Genomic DNA, 18916 nt, shown 5'->3' on the forward strand with positions numbered 1-18916 from the left:
TGCGATAAAGCGATAATGGTCAGTGTTGAACTCTTCAACAGAAAAGTCAGGAAAAATAACCCTGCTGATATGGTCAGGTGTTGACCTTTCAATCAAAGAGTTTCAAGTTATTGTAAGAGAAATCTCGATAACGGTTGAGAGTTGTCATCAACAGCCACAGAAAATGATAATGATCATTGGTGATCAACGATTTCCAACCATTGTTTAAAAACTCCAGTCCCGTCGACATAGACATTTTTACTTTAAAGAGAATGTTCAAGTATTGATTTATCTACAACTGCTAGCATTAAAAATTGAGTGGAAGCTAGTTTGATTTAGCCCTTTAACATTCCGCTCGTGTATAGAGTTGTGTGGTTGGTTCAAATGGCAAGACTGGGACAAGTATAATCTTCAAATGACAAGTATAATGTTCGAATGACAAGTATAATCTTCAAATAACAAGTTTAATGTTCGAATGACAAGAATCGTTTCAAATGACAAGTAAAGTGATCAAATCAAACTAACAATAGGCTTTTAATGACAAGTAGGTCGATAATTCTCGAATAACAAGAAAAGGTTCAAATGGCAAGTAAAGTATTCAAATTACAAGAAGAATGTTCAAATGACAAGAAAAATGTTCAAATGACAAGAAAAATGTTCAAATGACAAGAAGAATGTTCAAATGACAGGCGATCACATGTCACGGCACCTAGTAGCTGTCATCAACACGAGTCTTTGTTTCACCAACCGGGTCAAGATCAGCAGCGACCAGAACCCTCGCCTCTCGTGTGTTTAGATCTCCACACGTCACTCGCCAGCCAAGCCCGGCGATTGAATCACATCTCGACAACTCGGCTCGCAGTACAAACACCAATCGCTACAAACTCAAGGGACGGAACTCTTCATCCCAGACTTTTTTCTAATGCGGTCGTCTCCCCTTTTTCAAATAATTGCCCTATTCCGTGTAACTTAAAAAATCTCTCCTATCGATTTCCAATTCTCTACATTAGTCACTGGATTTCATATCGAGACAGCTTTTTTTAAAAAAATACTCAATTGCCCGTGAAAAAAAAAACCCAACTCGCACAAGTATCGTGTGAGTGAGCTATAAACACGAACATACATTCCACCTTAACTCCATCATGGATTAGCGAGTATTGATTTAAACAGCATATGTCTCCAACATACAAGTATACAGATGTCCACTTCTAATCGCATCCCGACTTGATTAAACCGAGTTATAAAACACAAGGGGAACGGGAGAATATTGATTGTATAATGTACGTAGTTAGCAACAAACGCGATTTAATAATTAATGCGGGGGATTATTTTCTCGATTACTCCCCTTGAAGCTATAAGAAAAACGACACTGATGATGTATTTTTTTTTCCTTTTTACTCAGGTAAAACAGGTAAAGAGATGTCAATAAAAGCACGACAAAGGTACGACAAATTGAAGGAAAATGTGTCTGAAATATGTGACAGATTTTCATGATTTTCTGATATAATAACATTTTAAATAATAAAGTACAATACTAAAAATGTCATTTAAATAAGATTATAAAGCAATATTTGTTTTTTTTAAAACTACATTGTCCATACAAAGGACAGCATTTTTATTGATTCAGAAGATATATACTTTAACCGTGTGTCGTCATCGCCCCCCCCCCCCCCCCCTTAAAGCAGATAAATGTCTCAAAAAACACACTGATGCTATGAGTTCCATAAACAATCATTACCCTCCCTCTGCCCATCAAAGCTCCAAACTACCACCCGTAACTCCAAAACTAACCACTACCAAAACGCTAACCAGTTCCCGATCCCACACCAACCCTTACGACAACAACCCCAACCCACCTGAGCACCCACCACTAAGTATCAGTGTTCTATGAGTACTAATGTCACTCAAAGGCCGTCCGGCATCCGGTTAGAGAGAAAGTACCGTCAAATGCCGGCAGTGTTTCCATGCCAGGATTAGATTAGCCGGCAGTGGAATCATCGCCCGGGCCAGATCTATGCGGCCAGATAAATAATGGATGGGTGGAGCGTTTGTGTCTTCGGTTACGTGTGTGTGTGTGTGGGGGGGGGGGGGTTCACTGGGGAGGGCGGGTTGTCACAACCATGGGGAGGAAGTATCAAAGGTCAGTAAACTCTGTGTGTGTGGTGTGTGTGTGTGGGGGGGGGGGTAGGGTGTGTGTGGGGGTGGGGGGAGGATGTGTGTATAGGGGGGAGGGTGTGTGTGTGGGGGGGGGGGTGTTATGGGTGTGTCAGACATAATGAGAATAAAACTAGAAATGAAATTATTTCCCCCCTCCCTCACACGTCACTTGCCGAGAGAAGGGGAGGTAATTTAAATAAACCCAAGGGAGACAACTAGTCCGGTAATTGTATAACAGGTTCACACAACGAGAGTCCAACAAAAAAAAAAGTAATCTAATTAAAATTCAAATAAAAAGCAACTACTATTTAATAAATCAAATGATGGTCACATGTGTGAAACAGAAGTGTCTGACAGCGAGACTAAACTGAACTGTAATACAAGATTCTAAAGAAAAGAACAACAGGTAAAAAGAGCCTATACGAAGCGTACCTATATAAAGGTTAAAGAAATTAAAGTTCAGTCACGCACAATTAACTGCCGATAAGATAAGCAGCCAACTTCCAGCACCTTCAATGTCAGATTATACGGGGGGGGGGGGGGGGGGGGGCACGACAAACTTTTAGGGAAGGTCACTTTGTAGGTTCAAGACCTGCTCATGGATTCTGTAGGTATTGACTTTGTGTAGAAGAGGGATTAGACCTCTGTAGCTACACAAGGACTGAAAACAAGGGGGGGGGGAAGAAATGGAGCTTAGGTAAAGAAAAATGTACCTATTTTTGCTAGGTCTCAAATTATCAAAAGTCAAGTTTAATGTGAACCCAAACCATTATTCTCTCTCTAGATTCACTTTTTTTTGCGATATCTGAGATTATGGAACATCAAGATTTATTTACAACCATTAATAGGAACACATCCCAACCATTAATAGGAACACATCCCAACCATTAATAGGAACACATCCCAACCATTAATAGGAACACATCCCCACCTCTACCATTAATGTGAACACCTACCCCTACCATTAATGTGAACACATGTCCCACCATTAATGTGAACACATACCCCACCATTAATGTGAACACACCCCCTACACATACCCAAACCATTAATATGAACACATACCCCTACCATTAATGTGAACACAAGCCCCCACCATTAATGTGAACACATATCCACCCCATCATTAATGTGAACACATATCCACCCCATCATTAATGTGAACACAAGCCCCCACCATTAATGTGAACGCAAGCCCCCACCATTAATGTGAACACATACCCCCACCATTAATGTGAACACATATACACCCCCCCATCATTCTCTCGCTAACTTCACTATTCAATCAACGTGCCTGGCTAGCCGTGTGTCCTTACTAATCATTTACAAATAGACCGAACGTAACAGGAAACTTAAACATTCATACAATTCTGGGAAATGGGACATGCATTCCCATTAAAAGTAACAAGAATAAAATACAAAAGTAAATAATACAAAGTGACTATCAATTTAAGCATATGCGATACTAAACTCGTGAATATTCATCCTACAGTTTTTTCCCTATTTCACTTCTATTGTATCTTGAAATAGGGTTCAAAAGGTAAGCCAGCGGTTTCAGCCAAGTTGTCAAACATCAACACAGGGAAACCGACCCTCACAAAACAAAAGGTTACTTATGCCCTTACTGTCAAGTGTTGGTTGTCATCGTTTCTATGCGGTCTGTGAATTATCGTCCGTTGATCACCGGCAAGAGTTAAGACCCTTGCCTGTCGGCGGGACACGACCCGACAGCGTGCTCGGGTAATGAACACAAGCATCGGGTATCGCTCGTGTCTTTATTAGTGCCGGCCCTGCTCGTCCGGCATTGTGCTGGTCAGAATGGCTAAGGCAGCACACGAGGGGGGGGGGGTGAAAGGGGGGGGGGGCTGTGTAGTAGGGTTGTCATGGGTGGGCTATGGAGTAGGGTTGTCATGGGTGGGCTGTGCAGTAGGGTTGTCATGGGTGGGCTGTGTAGTAGGGTTGCCAGGGGTGGGTTGTGTAGTAGGGTTGCCAGGGGTGAACTGTGTAGTAGGGTTGTTAAGGGTGGAATGTGTAGTAGGGTTGTTAAGGGTGGGCTGTGTAGTAGGGTTGTCATGGGTGGGTTGTGTAGTAGGGTTGTCATGGGTGGGTTGTGTAGTAGGGTTGTTATGGGTGGGATGTAGAGTGGGGGATGTATTGTAGGACTGTGTGGTTGTGTATCAGGGTTGGATGAGCTGTGTGGAGAAGGGGGATGTGAGGAGGAGGGATCTATGTCTATCAGGGTTGGATTGGCTATGTGGGTTGGGAGGCATGTGAGGGAAGGGGACTGCGTGATTTTCTCTCAGGGTTGGTGGGCTGTGTGGTTGTCTTTAGCTCGTGTTACTCCCCCCCCCCCCCCCCCCAATCTTGCCCAAGCAAGTATTTCCCGTGTGTTCCCGAATGATCGATGGCACGCCAATAAGACATAAATCAGCAGCCCGTGTAGACGGGCATCTACACACACACACAAACACACACACACAAACACAAAAAAGATACCCCGGCGATCCATATTTAAACCTATCGTTGTTATCCCCCTTCGAATTTGTAGCGTTTATTGAAACGCGATAAGCCACGGGGCAGATTGTGCTGGGGAGATAGGCCGCGTCTATTGTGCAACGTTCTCCGTGGGGGTGTCAGACTGTCGTGGTCTTTAGCTGCCAGTTAATATATGCAAATATAGCCACGCTGTCATTCACGAGCAAGACATAATAAAATATGGAGGTGCCCCCCCTACTCAACCTTGCGCCCTCGCGGGTATAACAGCAGTATGGAAAAAAAAAACAGTAAACAAAGAGAGTAAAGAATTATTAACCCAAAGCCTAACCCGGTGGTGTAATACAGAGAATCACCCGCCTGGTACCCCATAAAGGAATTGTTAGTTTTTTATTTTATTATGGAGCATCTTGCTATATTGACAGGCGCAAGAATAGAGGAGTTTTGACAAAAATCTGATTTCCTTTTAGTTTAATGAATCCTCTATCCACCCCCCCCCGTCCATCTTCCCCATCAAGATTCCGAACCCACCCCTCTTGATACTGTCACCAACCTTACTCACCCCTACCCCCCGCTTCTTTATCCCGAGTGTGATGCCCCACAAAATGGCACGTCCCGGCTAGGGCTAACGGCTCTAAACGGATTGCTCTGACATTGACGATCATTTTAATTGAAAGCAGCCAGCGCCGCCCGTGTCCGGCCCATGCACACGGTGGCCCGGCTACAACAGGAGATAACTCTTGGAAATTCAAGGGACACAACCATATACAACAGGAGATAACTCTTGGAAATTCAAGGGACACTACCATATACAACAGGAGATAATACTCTTGGAAATTCAAGGGACACAACCACATACAACAGGAGATAACTCTTGGAAAATTGTGGAACACAACCATATACAACAGGAGATAACTCTTGGAAAATTGTGGAACACAACCATATACAACAGGAGATAACTCTTAGAAATTCAAGGGACACAACCATATAGCCCAGGAGTAAACTCATTGAAAACTAGAAAACAGACAGTTTAAAAAAAAAAAACTAACGGACACAGCCAACCAATAAAAATACACTCCTGGTTATAAATCTACTTACAACACATTATCAAGCTAACAACACATGTTACAAGGAGATTTAAAAAAAAGACACAACGTGCCTAACTTGGGCGGTCTAAGAATAGACCACGGGTCGCGCTCGTTCAGTGAGAGCACGCGAGTGTCAGACGACGTCCCGACACCTTGAAACTGACGTCTTGTACGTCATTAATCCCGCGTATTATCTGACATTTCATCAGACGGCTGAATCGATAAGTCACTAAGAGTTTTCTCTGGTCGGTAACATAACTAGCAGGTACCATGGTTTAACATAACTAGCAGGTACCATAGTTTAACATAACTAGGAGGTAACATAGTGTAACATAACTAGCAGGTACCATAGTTTAACATAACTAGCAGGCACCATAGTTTAACATAACTAGCAGGTACTGCCAGGTACCATAGTTTAACATAACTAGCAGGTACTGCCAGGTACCATAGTTTAACATAACTAGCAGGTACCATAGTTTAACATAACTAGCAGGTATAATAGTTTAACATAACTAGCGGGTACCATGGTTTAACATAACTAGCAGGTACCATGGTTTAACATAACTAGCAGGTACCATGGTTTAACATAACTAGAAGGTATCACAGTTTAGCGTAACTAGCAGGTACCATGGTTTAACATAACTAGCAGGCACCATAGTTTAACATAACTAGCAGGTTCCATAGTTTAACATAACTAGCAGGTACCATAGTTTAACATAACTAGCAGGTACCATGGTTTAACATAACTAGCAGGTGCCATGGTTAAACATAACTAGCAGGTACCATGGTTTAACATAACTAACAGGTACCATGGTTTAACATAACTAACAGGTAACATGGTTTAACATAACTAGCAGGTACCATAGTTTAACATAACTAGCAGGTACCATAGTTTAACATAACTAGCGGGTACCATAGTTTAACATAACTAGCAGGTACCATGGTTTAACATAAATAGGAGGTACCATAGTTTAACATAACTAGCAGATACCATAGTTTAACATAACAAACAGGTACCATGGTTTAACATAACTAGCGGGTAACATAGTTTAACATAACTAGCAGGTACCATAGTTTAATATAACTAGCGGGTACCATAGTTTAACATAACTAGCGGGTACCATAGTTTAACATAACTAGCAGGTACCATGGTTTAACATAACTAGCGGGTAACATAGTTTAATATAACTAGCGGGTACCATAGTTTAACATAACTAGCAGGTACCATGGTTTAACATAACTAGCGGGTACCATAGTTTAACATAACTAGCGGGTACCATAGTTTAATATAACTAGCGGGTACCATAGTTTAACATAACTAGCGGGTACCATGGTTTAACATAACTAGCGGGTACCATGGTTTAACATAACTAGCGGGTACCATAGTTTAACATAACTAGCGGGTACCATAGTTTAACATAACTAGCGGGTACCATAGTTTAACATAACTAGCAGGTACCATAGTTTAACATAACTAGCAGGTAACATAGTTTAACATAACTAGCAGGTACCATAGTTTAACATAACTAGCGGGTACCATAGTTTAACATAACTAGCGGGTACCATAGTTTAACATAACTAGCAGGTTCCATAGTTTAACATAACTAGCAGGTATCATGGTTTAACATAACTAGCAGGTACCATAGTTTAACATAACAAGCAGGTACCATAGTTTAACATAACTAGCAGGTACCATAGTTTAACATAACTAGCAGGTGCCATAGTTTAACATAACTAGCAGGCACCATAGTTTAACATAACTAGGAGATACCATTTCCTATGGGATCGGTGGTGGGATAGTAAACTAAACTAAAGAGAACGAACCACTTAAACTCATTTCAAACTTTATCATGTAGCCAGTTTGAATAAATAAAATGGAATCATACTTTTCCGTTAACGATTTACTAATGACGTATCGATCAACCTTACGCAAATCGATAAATTCACTATCAGGCAACTATTACAAACAATTTAGTCTACTAATCCTAACCTAAATTCTATTAATTCGCCGGAATACTAGCAATATGCATTAGTCAGTGGTATCCCACTAACTGAAAACTGTACTTCCACTTCGAGAAACGACTACGCAGAGAACGATGCGTTGAGCCTGCCATAACCCTAGCGCTAACCTAACAGTGTATTGATCTCTACACTTAACGTTTCTCAGCCCCGGTCTACATTATACACCTCCCTCCCCCACCCACCAAAATGTTATTTAGTTTTAGTAGGGCTTACTTCGTGCGTAAATCTTCGACTAGTGACAAATAATTCCACCATCCCCACCGCTGTCCAAAGTGAGAGTGTCACGCCCCACACACAGACACACACAAACACACCCCCACATCGCTGGTCAGCCAACAAACAGTGTGCCGAAAGAGCACGCTAAATTTGTGCACTAAACGCGCTCCACCGGCAGCTAAGGCCGACAACCCATGCAGCTTTCATTAGCCTTTGACTGAGACGTCAGACAAACCATGCATCAACATTTGTCTCCTGGATAGCCCGGAGTGCTTTCCCTTCCTTCGAGCGTCTGACGTAGAGGGCAGCACTTACTCGACTTGGGCAGTGAATACAATGTACAAATAAACATCAGCTGTGTGGGCATGATGGCTGTGTGGGCATGATGGCTGTGTGGGCATGATGGCTGTATGGGCATGATGGCTGTGTGGGCATGATGGCTGTGTGGGCATGATGGCTGTATGGGCATGATGGCTGTACGGGCATGATGGCTGTATGGTTGTATGGGCATGATGGCTGTATGGCCATGATGGCTGTGTGGGCATGATGGCTGTGTGGGCATGATGGCTGTATGGGCATGATGGCTGTATGGGCATGATGGCTGTACGGGCATAATGGCTGTATGAGCATGATGGCTGTTTGGGCATGATGGCTGTGTGGGCATGATGGCTGTGTGGGCATGATGGCTGTGTGGGCATGATGGTTGTATGGGCATGATGGCTGTATGGGCATGATGGCTGTATGGGCATGATGGCTGTACGGGCATGATGGCTGTATGGTTGTATGGGCATGATGGCTGTATGGGCATGATGGCTGTTTGGGCATGATGGCTGTATGGGCATGATGGCTGTGTGGGCATGATGGCTGTGTGGTTGTATGGGCATGATGGCTGTATGGTTGTATGGGCATGATGGCTGTGTGGGCATGATGGCTGTACGGGCATGATGGCTGTATGGGCATGATGGCTGTATGGGCATGATGGCTGTATGGGCATGATGGCTGTATGGACGTGATGGCTGTATGGGCATGATGGCTGTGTGGGCATGATGGCTGTATGGGCATGATGGCTGTGGGCATGATGGCTGTACATTACAGTAACCGGTCCTGGGGTACAAGCCATGTTGTAATAGTATACGTATAGGAGTGGTTACAGTATAGGCCTCCTTGTATTTTGGAATTAAAACATTACCTAACACCCCCTTCCTCCCGCCATACTATCACCCCCACCCCCAGTCCGTTATGTGCCAATTCAAAGTATGACGCCCCCATACTCATAGTACGACACCCCTCCCCCACCCAATTCGTGCCCATTTACAGTCTTCTAATGCTTCTCTACGACTAAATGGCCCAGCCCTCAACTACACCGTGGGGTGAAACTACAGCCGGGTGTTTCTCGCCTAGCGTTAAGTGCCCCCAGCACTCGACGGGTCTAATCGTTTGCCCCTACATCAGTCACACCCCCCCCCCAATACTGAGGGATCTTTCACTGATTGGTTAACCCATATTGCTCCACTGCCCCATGCCCCGAATACCAAGTGCCCTAACAACCGCCCAATGCCCCGAATACCAAGTGCCCTAACAACCGCCCCATGCCCCGAATACCAAGTGCCCTAACAGAGCCAAAACGTGGGCTTAGCTGCTTTTGCTCAACCAATAAGTTCTCTAGCAGCTCAGCACAATGCCCCTAATATCGTGCCTGTCACATGCTTTAAATATCAAGTGCCCTGTCCCGTGCACTGCCCCAATGCGCTAAAATATAATGCCCTCCTCCATGCCCCTATATCTGACTCCATGCCCTAATATCAAGTGCCCTACCCATGCCCAAATATCAAGTGCTCTGCTTCGTGCCTCGCCCATGCTCCAATTTCAAGTGCCATGCCCTTGCCCCAATATCAAGTGCCCTGTCCATGTTCCAATATCAAGTGCCCTGTCCATGTTCCAATATCAAGTGCCCTGTCCATGCCCCAAATACCAAGCGCCCTGCCCATGCCCCCAATATCAAGTGCCCTGTCCATGCCCCAAATATCAAGTGCCCTGCCCATGCCCCCAATATCAAGTGCCCTGTCCATGCCCCCAATATCAAGTGCCCTGCCACAGCTTGCTGTCAGACAATACATTTCCACGAGACAGCGATGGGTTAATGCCAAGGCTTTAGAAAGAGTAATCCAAGTGATGCTTCAAACGAAGAAAGTTGGATTAGTTGACCTTCTTATAAAAGGAGCAGATATTTCAACGTGTGAGAAGGTCGGAGAGGTATTGATCTCTTCTTGGTCGTTAGTGTCGTCGTGTGTCTAGGTTTGTCTGCCTTTTTTTCTATAGGGTTTGTCTGCCTTTTATCTGTTTATAGGTTTTGTCTGCCTATTTTTCTGTTCATAGGTTTTGTCTGTGCCATTTTTTATGTCTAGGTTTGGTCTGCTTTAAAAAATATGTTGCAGTGTCTAGCTTTTTTAAATGCAATGTTTCCGTTCACTTCTAAGATTTATGTCCTGAGTAAGGACGTCCGGACATATTGTAATATACGCTAATGACGTATGCTCTTCATTTAGACTACGCTAGTGACGTCTGTCCTTCATATAATCTACGCTAATGACGTCTGTCCTTTAATTAGTCTACACTAATGACGTCTGTTCATTTAGTCTACACTAATGACGTCTGTTCTTCATTTAGTCTACACTAATGACGTCTGTTCTTCATTTAGTCTACACTAATGACGTTTGTCCTTCACTAATGACGTCTGTACATCTAAACTTACACTGTACGTCGTGCTCTACGCCCACCACAATACCGTCAGACTCCTAACCAGCTCTCCACATCAACATAGATCTACCCGCAGCTAGCAAGATCTACACCTACTTTATCATAACACATGCACCACTCTTTGTGATACCACCACGTGATACCTATACTCAAACCATCTCATCCCCTGGTCCATTTCTTCACCCCCTCCCCCTTTTGTAACCCTCAGTCCCTACTTTAGGTGAGCGTAGGCCACATTTGATTAGAAGCATGTAGTAGCGACCAACAGATGGGGGTCGAGGCTAGTATTGACTCCAACACTAACATATCCTTCACAAAGTCACGTATCGTCCATATACTACCCACGGATAAAAAAAAAATGTACAAAGCATACCGTCTCTGCCTGGCTCAATACCACATCAATACAGGAAAAAATACAACGACGTTATCTCCCTTGGCTGATCCCGTTGTGTGGAGCATGACATTTCTCTCCCTTGATCCGTCAAATAACAGGGAGATAACCGAAAGAACCAATGGTGTTTCCGACCAAGAACAATTACCTCCATACTTTATAATCAGCACTAACGTGGTCATTATTTTTTTTTCAAGTGTTAAAAGAGAGGAAAAAAAATCAATCCAACATAAATGTCATTAATTATAGTTCCAGCCCCTAAGGCTGTAAGAGCGAGTATGTAACAAAGAACAACAACTCTAAAGAGAGGAATACTTATCTAGACCAAAGGTTGTGGATTACGGTTCCTTGGTCTTTAAGGTCTCGGTAGATTGGAGAATCAGTCAAGTGTGCAGGGAGGTAATGATACAAATTAATTTCCAGACCCGCCCCCGGTGAAATTAGATTTATAATTGTACGTTAGCGTCCCTTGGTTTGAGGGCACTGGATTTAAATCGTCGATAGTGAACTCGGTGACTAATAAGCTTTTCTTTATTGTCATGACAAAATAAAGATAATCAAATAAAAATCAACACCACACTCACCCAACGAAATCAATATCAAATTTTAACCCAACAACACACACACCAAAAAAAAATCGCTTGGGGGCATTTATCATTTTTAAACTCCACTTCTCTCCCCTCATCTCTCGTTACTGAACGTCAAACACGAGAAAACACGAGACCAGAGTCACTGTCAGGGATTTTAAAAATACATTTTTGAGATCGTGATGGTTAACCGTAGCGAGGTTTTTGTCGAGTGAATTCAATCGGCGAGTGTTAGGTGGATTTGTCAGAAGTTGGTAATGGGCTGTAGTCGGCCTACGTGCGACAGGCTGTAGTCGGTCTACGTGCGACAGGCTGTAGTCGGCCTACGTGTGGCAGGCTGTAGTCGGCCTACGAGTGACAGGCTGTAGTCGGCCTACGTGCGACAGGCTGTAGTCGGCCTACGTGTGACAGGCTGTAGTCGGCCTACGTGTGATAGGCTGTAGTCGGCCTACGTGTGATAGGCTGTAGTCGGCCTACGTGCGACAGGCTGTAGTCGGCCTACGTGTGCCAGGCTGTAGTCGACCTACGTGTGACAGACTGTAGTCGGCCTACGTGTGAGCGATGAAGCGACTACTGCAACGCTACAAATTCAGCTCAATAAAATCGTGCTATCTTAAAACAAATCGTCCAATTTTTTTTAAAGATATACGAGTAGCTGTATAATCAATTATCTTGATCACATAGATAAGAACTACCTTCTACTGTTTCAAATTAAAACAGTACAAGGAAGAAATGGCTAAAGCGGTATCGTATTGCCAGAGTTGAAGACTGATCAAAACAAGGCTAGGAATTATAGTTCAAGACACCGCTCTACTCTCATTTCCCCACCCCCGACTCACCCCCACCCCATGGGGGGGGGGGAGTGCCACGTAAGTGGGCAAGAGAAATGACAATATCCAACACATGTGTTACTACTCCTGTAGCTAATGTTATGGTATCCTGGGGTGGGGTGGGGGAATTCACGTTTCTTTTTTAGTTAACATAAGCAAACAACACAAACGACAACTTAATATATTGTTGACATCAGAAACTATGTCGATTTTCGAGTTACAAAGTAATGTGTACAATCTGTGTTATCGTGTAAAAACTACTTGTTAACTATTAAGTATCAGCGCTATCTTGTCTAAGAAAAATGTTACCATAAGAACTTTTTTTTTTTACTTCTAAACTTAGCATAGGCTGGCAGTGTGTGCTAAAACAGCCACAAATGATTCTCACATGGGTTATTTCAAAGGGGGCCAAACACAGGTGATTCCCAAAAGGGTTATTTCAAAGAGACCAAATGTAGGTGATTCCCACATGGGTTATTTCACAGAAGGACAAAACACAGGTAATTCTTACATGGGTTATTTGAGAGGGCCCAAACTCGGATGATTTCAACACGGGTTATTTTCACACACGGGAAAAAGACAGGTGATTCCCACATGGGTCGTTTCACAGAAGCACAAGTCACAGGTGACTCCCACGCGGGTTATTTTACAGGTGGGCCAAAAAACACAGATGACCCCCACCCATTATTTCACATACTGACCCCCACCCTTTCTAATTACCTACATCATGTCAGCACCCCCACCCCTGTCTACACACCACCCCCCCCCCGTCCCAGCATACACAGGAAGTGAAAGATAAGACAGGTAGCGATAGCCCCCAGCTGTAGAGCAAGTGTGAGTACTCACTGTGCAGCTCTCTATCCAATGTCAGGTGATGGTAAACACTGCCCGGCACCTCGGACAAACGGAAGAACCATTTGATGCCCACCATCAGGGTATCCCGTTTGGTCTGGGGAGGAAACACATCATTAAACATACACATTATAAAGGTACACACATCATTAAACACACACATTTTGGGAAATCATTAAATCATTAAACATACACATTTAGGGAAATCATTAAATCATTAAACATACACATTTAGGGAAATCATTAAACATCCACATTTAGGGAAATCATTAAACATCCACATTTAGGGAAATCATTAAACATCCACATTTAGGGGAATCATTAAACATCCACATTTAGGGAAATCATTAAATCATTAAACATACACATTTAGGGAAATCATTAAACATCCACATTTAGGGAAATCATTAAATCATTAAACATCCATATTCTGAAGGAAACACAAATCATTTAACATCCACATTCTAAGGGAAACACAAATCATTAAACATACACATAATAAGGAAAATGAAAATCATTAAATATCCACATTTTGGGGAAACACAAATAATTAAGCATATAATTCTATGGAAACACAAATCACGATGTTAAACATCCACACGACACGCGGAAACACATATCATAAATGCATTCACACTCCATTTTTTTTTAAACTACATTTAATCACAGTCATCAAGGCGGAAATGTTTCTTAAGTTTCCTTTTAAGTTTCGTTACGTTTAGATTTATACCCATAACCCCCCCCCCCCCCCCCAACACACATGAAACCACTTAAATGACCAAATTATATTCCATCTCAAAAATGTAAAAGTAACTCAGTTCCAAACTCCTACTCGAAACTTAACACTTGGTTTTTTAAAATCCCTCACTAAACTCCACCCAATAGAATAAATTTTTCCATCTCCCAAACATAAAATATCGTCACTATAAAATCCAATTCCTTATATAAATGTTTCATGTTTAAAAAAAAAAAAGCTTTTTAACCTTAAAAATTAAATCATCTTCGGCCTATTCTATATTTCATGTTGATTAATGACAAAGTCTGTCCACATTCTGTGTACACTTAAAATTAAAGTGTACAAACTTTGAGAGGAAAAAAAAATCATGTCTCGTTCTTGAAGTGAAAAAGATGTGTACAAAACCTAATACAGTTAAAGAGCCCCCTGATCTATAAGAACGTTATAATTCTCTCCCTTAGAAACATGAAAAGAAGCTTCGGAATGTATTAACACTGGGTTCTTTAAAGAACGGCAACGGAAGGGAGGTAACTGTTGTATTTTGTGTGTGAGGGGAGAAAACTTGCGCTATGGAAAAATCAATTCTTTTTTTTTTTATATTTGAGTTGAAATGATGTTTTACGGGAAACCCCGTTACAGAGATAAAAATAAAGTTAACCTCGTCATAATGCTGTAAGATGGGGAGGAAATTCGTAATTTGAAATTTAATTTATCGATTCATTTCCAGCTCAATTTAATTTATTGCAAGGAGGAGAAGAAGATTCGTCTAACATTAATTTTGAACATGTCCGATAATTGGTTTCGTTCATATTCGGATAGTTTAGTGCAAAAAGGATAAATGTAGCCGTAGATTTTAGTCATACTGATAGTAAATTAACAGTGTGTACAAGTAACTAACAATGTGTACAGGGAACTAACAATGTATGTGTACATGGAACTAACAGTGTGTACAGGGAACTAACAATGTATGTGTACATGGAACTAACAGTGTGTACAAGGAACTAACAATATGTACAGGTAACTACCAGTGTGTACAGGAACCAAAATTGAAAAGGGAGCTAACAATGTGTACATGGATCTAACAATGTTTACAGGGGTTTAACAATGTGTACAGGGGTTTAACAATGTGTACAGAGGACTTACAATGTGCACAGGAAATTAACGTGTGTACAGGGAACTAACAGTGTTTACAGGGAAATAATGTGTACATTGATGCCATAAATGTACTGCCATTTGATGGAACTTAATTTAACCCCTGCAATTATACATAGTTGAAGCGACATGTACCTGTATTAAAAACATGTAAACAACTGAAAAACTTACAAGATTAAAACATGTGAACAACTGAAAAACTTACAAGATTAAAGCGTTGGATGGCACAGACAAAGTACGGCTTTCCCTTCTCTCTGTTCTGTAAATACGCAGTATCTGGAAGAAATAAATAGTTAACAGCTGGTCAGTAATGGGGGACAGACTATTGTGTAGGACAGTCTTGTACAAGGTCAGTTTTACTGCTGCTGTGAGCAGGGCAGATTAACAAAATGAAAGACATGGTGTTTTTAAAATAACTAATTTTGGTTACTTCTTCTGGCGCTGAAATGGCCACATAAACATTATGGTGAGGCTGGTATGGTAACCTTAACCACACCTCTACCCTTTAGTCCAAGCCATATAAGTAATTACGACAGACTATAACTAAACCTAGACTCTGGTTAGTCTACAGTCTACAGTATTGTTGTGTCCAGGTAGCAGTCACTAATGTCTCTCTAGTCTACAATGACTGGCTACATTCCTGACTGCTATATCGAAGTTTATACATAATTTGTGACAGAAAGGTACTACCCTTATAGTAAGATATTCCTCAATAGCAAGACATTCTTCAATCTTGTGATATCCCATAGTAGCAGGCCATTCCCTAATCGCAAGACATTCCCTAATCGCAAGACATTCTCCAATCACAAGACATTCTCCAATCACAAGACATACCCCAATAACCAAACATTCCCTAATCATAAGACACTCTATAACCACAAGACATTGCCTTATAACAAATTCCCCAATAACAGGACATTCCCCAATAATGAGACATTCTATTACCACAAGACATTCCCTTATAACACATTCCCCAAAAACAGGAAATTTCCCAATCATAAGAAATTCCATAACCACAAGACATTCCCTTATAACACATTCCCCAATAACAGGACATTCCCCAATAAAAAGACATTGCATGTATCCTATGTACTAGTATTCTGACTGGTCATGTGTTGATTTATCACTTGTATTGATTAACAGTTATTGATAGAGATCAGTTGTATTGGGTATGGTGGTGTTGTTTGTAAATTTTATATAGTTATTAAAATAAGGATACGTGTGTGAAAAATAAAAAGACTCAAAATATGTAAAGACAGAATTTTATGAAGTAGAGTTAGCTGATGATATAACTTTGTTACAAAGACTCAAAACATGTACAGACAGAATTTTATCAAGTAGAGTTGGCTGAAGGTGTAACCAGGGGTGGCCTGACATGACCAAGTGGCCAGAGAAATAAATAAAAGCGCCCCCCCCCCTTCCCAACTTAAATTTTCTCAACGCATTATTTTCAAGCTTGAGGACCGATGCCAAGTAACTTAGTAAGTCACAGCTTACTTTACAAATTGCAATAATAACATAATTACATTATAGCATAATTAAATCAAGACATTAATCAAAGCACTAACAAGCTTATTACAGCACTGATCCTGGGATTTTTTTCCGATGACTTAAGCCCCCCCCCCCCCCCATCCCTAGATGCAACTCAGACACTTGTCATAGAATATACGGGTGTGCAACACAAAGAAACTATATAGGCCTATTCAATGCAAGAATCAGTTCATATACATTTGTAATGATAACATAAGGCAATTAATGGAATATAAATAACCAGTCAACCACTGTCTATAGTTTAAAATAAAACAACCACTACAGCTATCAAACTATAAAATATTTACCTAGAAAATCAATAATCAATACTTATTGAGCCGTCAAGTACTCAAGTTAACTACAGACAGGTGCAATAAGTAGGAATCACCTTACATCTAACATTTGATTGACACACTAACACTAAGGTAGACATGACATGATATCTGGACACAAGAAAATGTTTTGTCCTATAAAAAGAGCTTAGATAATTATATTGTTTAACCACTTTGGTACAGAATTTGATACTGATACGGGTGTGGGGATGGAAGAACTTTTAACCCACAAAGTATTACAGATGTAGGGGTAAATCTATTTAATGAAGGGATTACACTTGAAAGTTTCTGGTTACTAAAGTAACAGGATTCCTTTTTAGCTGTGATACTGATTTTCATTAATTACACATTAATTTTTCTGATACTTAAAATGTTAATGATACGTAAAACAATATACAACATAATTTTTACATTTACACATAAATGATAATATAAAGACTGGGTTAGGTATGCTGGTTATAAAATTTAATCTCAAAGCAATCCAAGTTTAATAATGGAACAAAATTTAGCTTTCACAGGGAAATAAATTGCAATCATGTTCAAATTTCAGATTTAAGCTGCTCTAATCTTTCAGGTTTTTTTTTTTTACATTTTTTTTTAATTTATAAAAATGTTCAATTTGTTTGATGCATATCATCATATCTGTGCACTTTGCCAGGGGCTGTTTAAGGTCCTGAAAATTGATTGATAAACCTCGGATGATATCATGTTATGCCCAAAACAGAGAAACACAATTAGATAGCGAGAACTGCACATCCGCAAACAATATCCCAAAAGAAACTGACCATTAATCAAGCCCTCACCCTAAACCTAACAAAAGTGGAACCATCATTTCAGTTTCTGGCTTACCAGTCTCTTACTACAGTCTGGAGTTAAATGAGAAAAATTGTCACTGACACAAATTAATGACATGGCCCATCCATTAAATTGTACAGGTTAACCTTGCAGCCTAAGGCTTAAGGTTATAAAGACATGATTCATAATAGCAGTCTAAAACCTGATTCTCCTGTTTGCCTTACACAGCTTTTGATTAAATGATGTATTACCTTTTTTATAGCTAAACCCCTAAATTACTACTTTTAACTTGTTGTAGCTGTCTGCAATGTGAAATTGGACCAAGCACATTTGTGTCCTGCATATTACTCCAGTACCAATACATTGTGCTTGTTAAAACAGAGGATAGCTGCATTAGAGGCTATTTATGTTTTGCTTGTATAGTTGTATTACAGTAGAGGCTATTTTGTTTTGCTTGTATAGCTGTATTACAGTACAGGCTATTTATATTTTGCTTGTATAACTCAAACTGTATTATGGACTATTTATGTTTTGCTAGCATCACTACCTAAGATCTGAACCCATCCATAGTTTTCCTATCACTAACCCTAACATGAATACAGATAAAGAAAAACTAAGAAAAACAATACCATTACACAGTATTTTAATGTTTTTATTAAAGAAAATTTCCTATCCAGTAATGCCCAATTCTATTAAATCATACTTGTTAGTGCTTGGAACTGCTTCTATAAAAATAAAACTCAACCTAATCCAAATGTAAACCTGACAACAGTGAAGTATGTCTAACCCTAGCAGTATCATCTCTCTAGATCTGCTGTCCTCACTCAGCAACCAAGTGTTCCCCCCACCTCCCCTCTCCCATCCTGTCAGGTATGTGTGCTGACAGTTCAATGTCTGCTGCAATCAACACTGCAGTACATCATGCCCTGCCTGGCTTTTAATTTGTTTTGGTGGCAAGTTGAGCTTTTAAACTAGAATGTTCAAACAAAGTGAGCTATG

The 18916-nt window shown here is 41.0% G+C and overlaps 1 protein-coding gene across 5 annotated transcripts in view; it reads right to left on the bottom strand.

Moving 5' to 3' along the window:
- Positions 1-18916, bottom strand: part of LOC131953597 (arginine-glutamic acid dipeptide repeats protein) — a 167417-nt gene that overhangs the window by 83848 nt on the left and 64653 nt on the right. For all 5 annotated transcript variants that reach the window (XM_059316841.1, XM_059316842.1, XM_059316843.1 and 2 more), the window contains exons 3-4: positions 15466-15536; positions 13367-13469 (exon numbers count right to left, since the gene is read on the bottom strand). In XM_059316841.1, the coding sequence (XP_059172824.1) occupies positions 13367-13469; positions 15466-15536 (174 nt within the window). The remainder of the gene's footprint in view (positions 1-13366; positions 13470-15465; positions 15537-18916) is intronic.

The sequence above is a fragment of the Physella acuta genome, unplaced genomic scaffold (genome assembly GCF_028476545.2).
Source record: "Physella acuta isolate Inbredline_101_S28 unplaced genomic scaffold, ASM2847654v3 ptg000933l, whole genome shotgun sequence".
Lineage (NCBI taxonomy): Eukaryota > Metazoa > Mollusca > Gastropoda > Physidae > Physella > Physella acuta.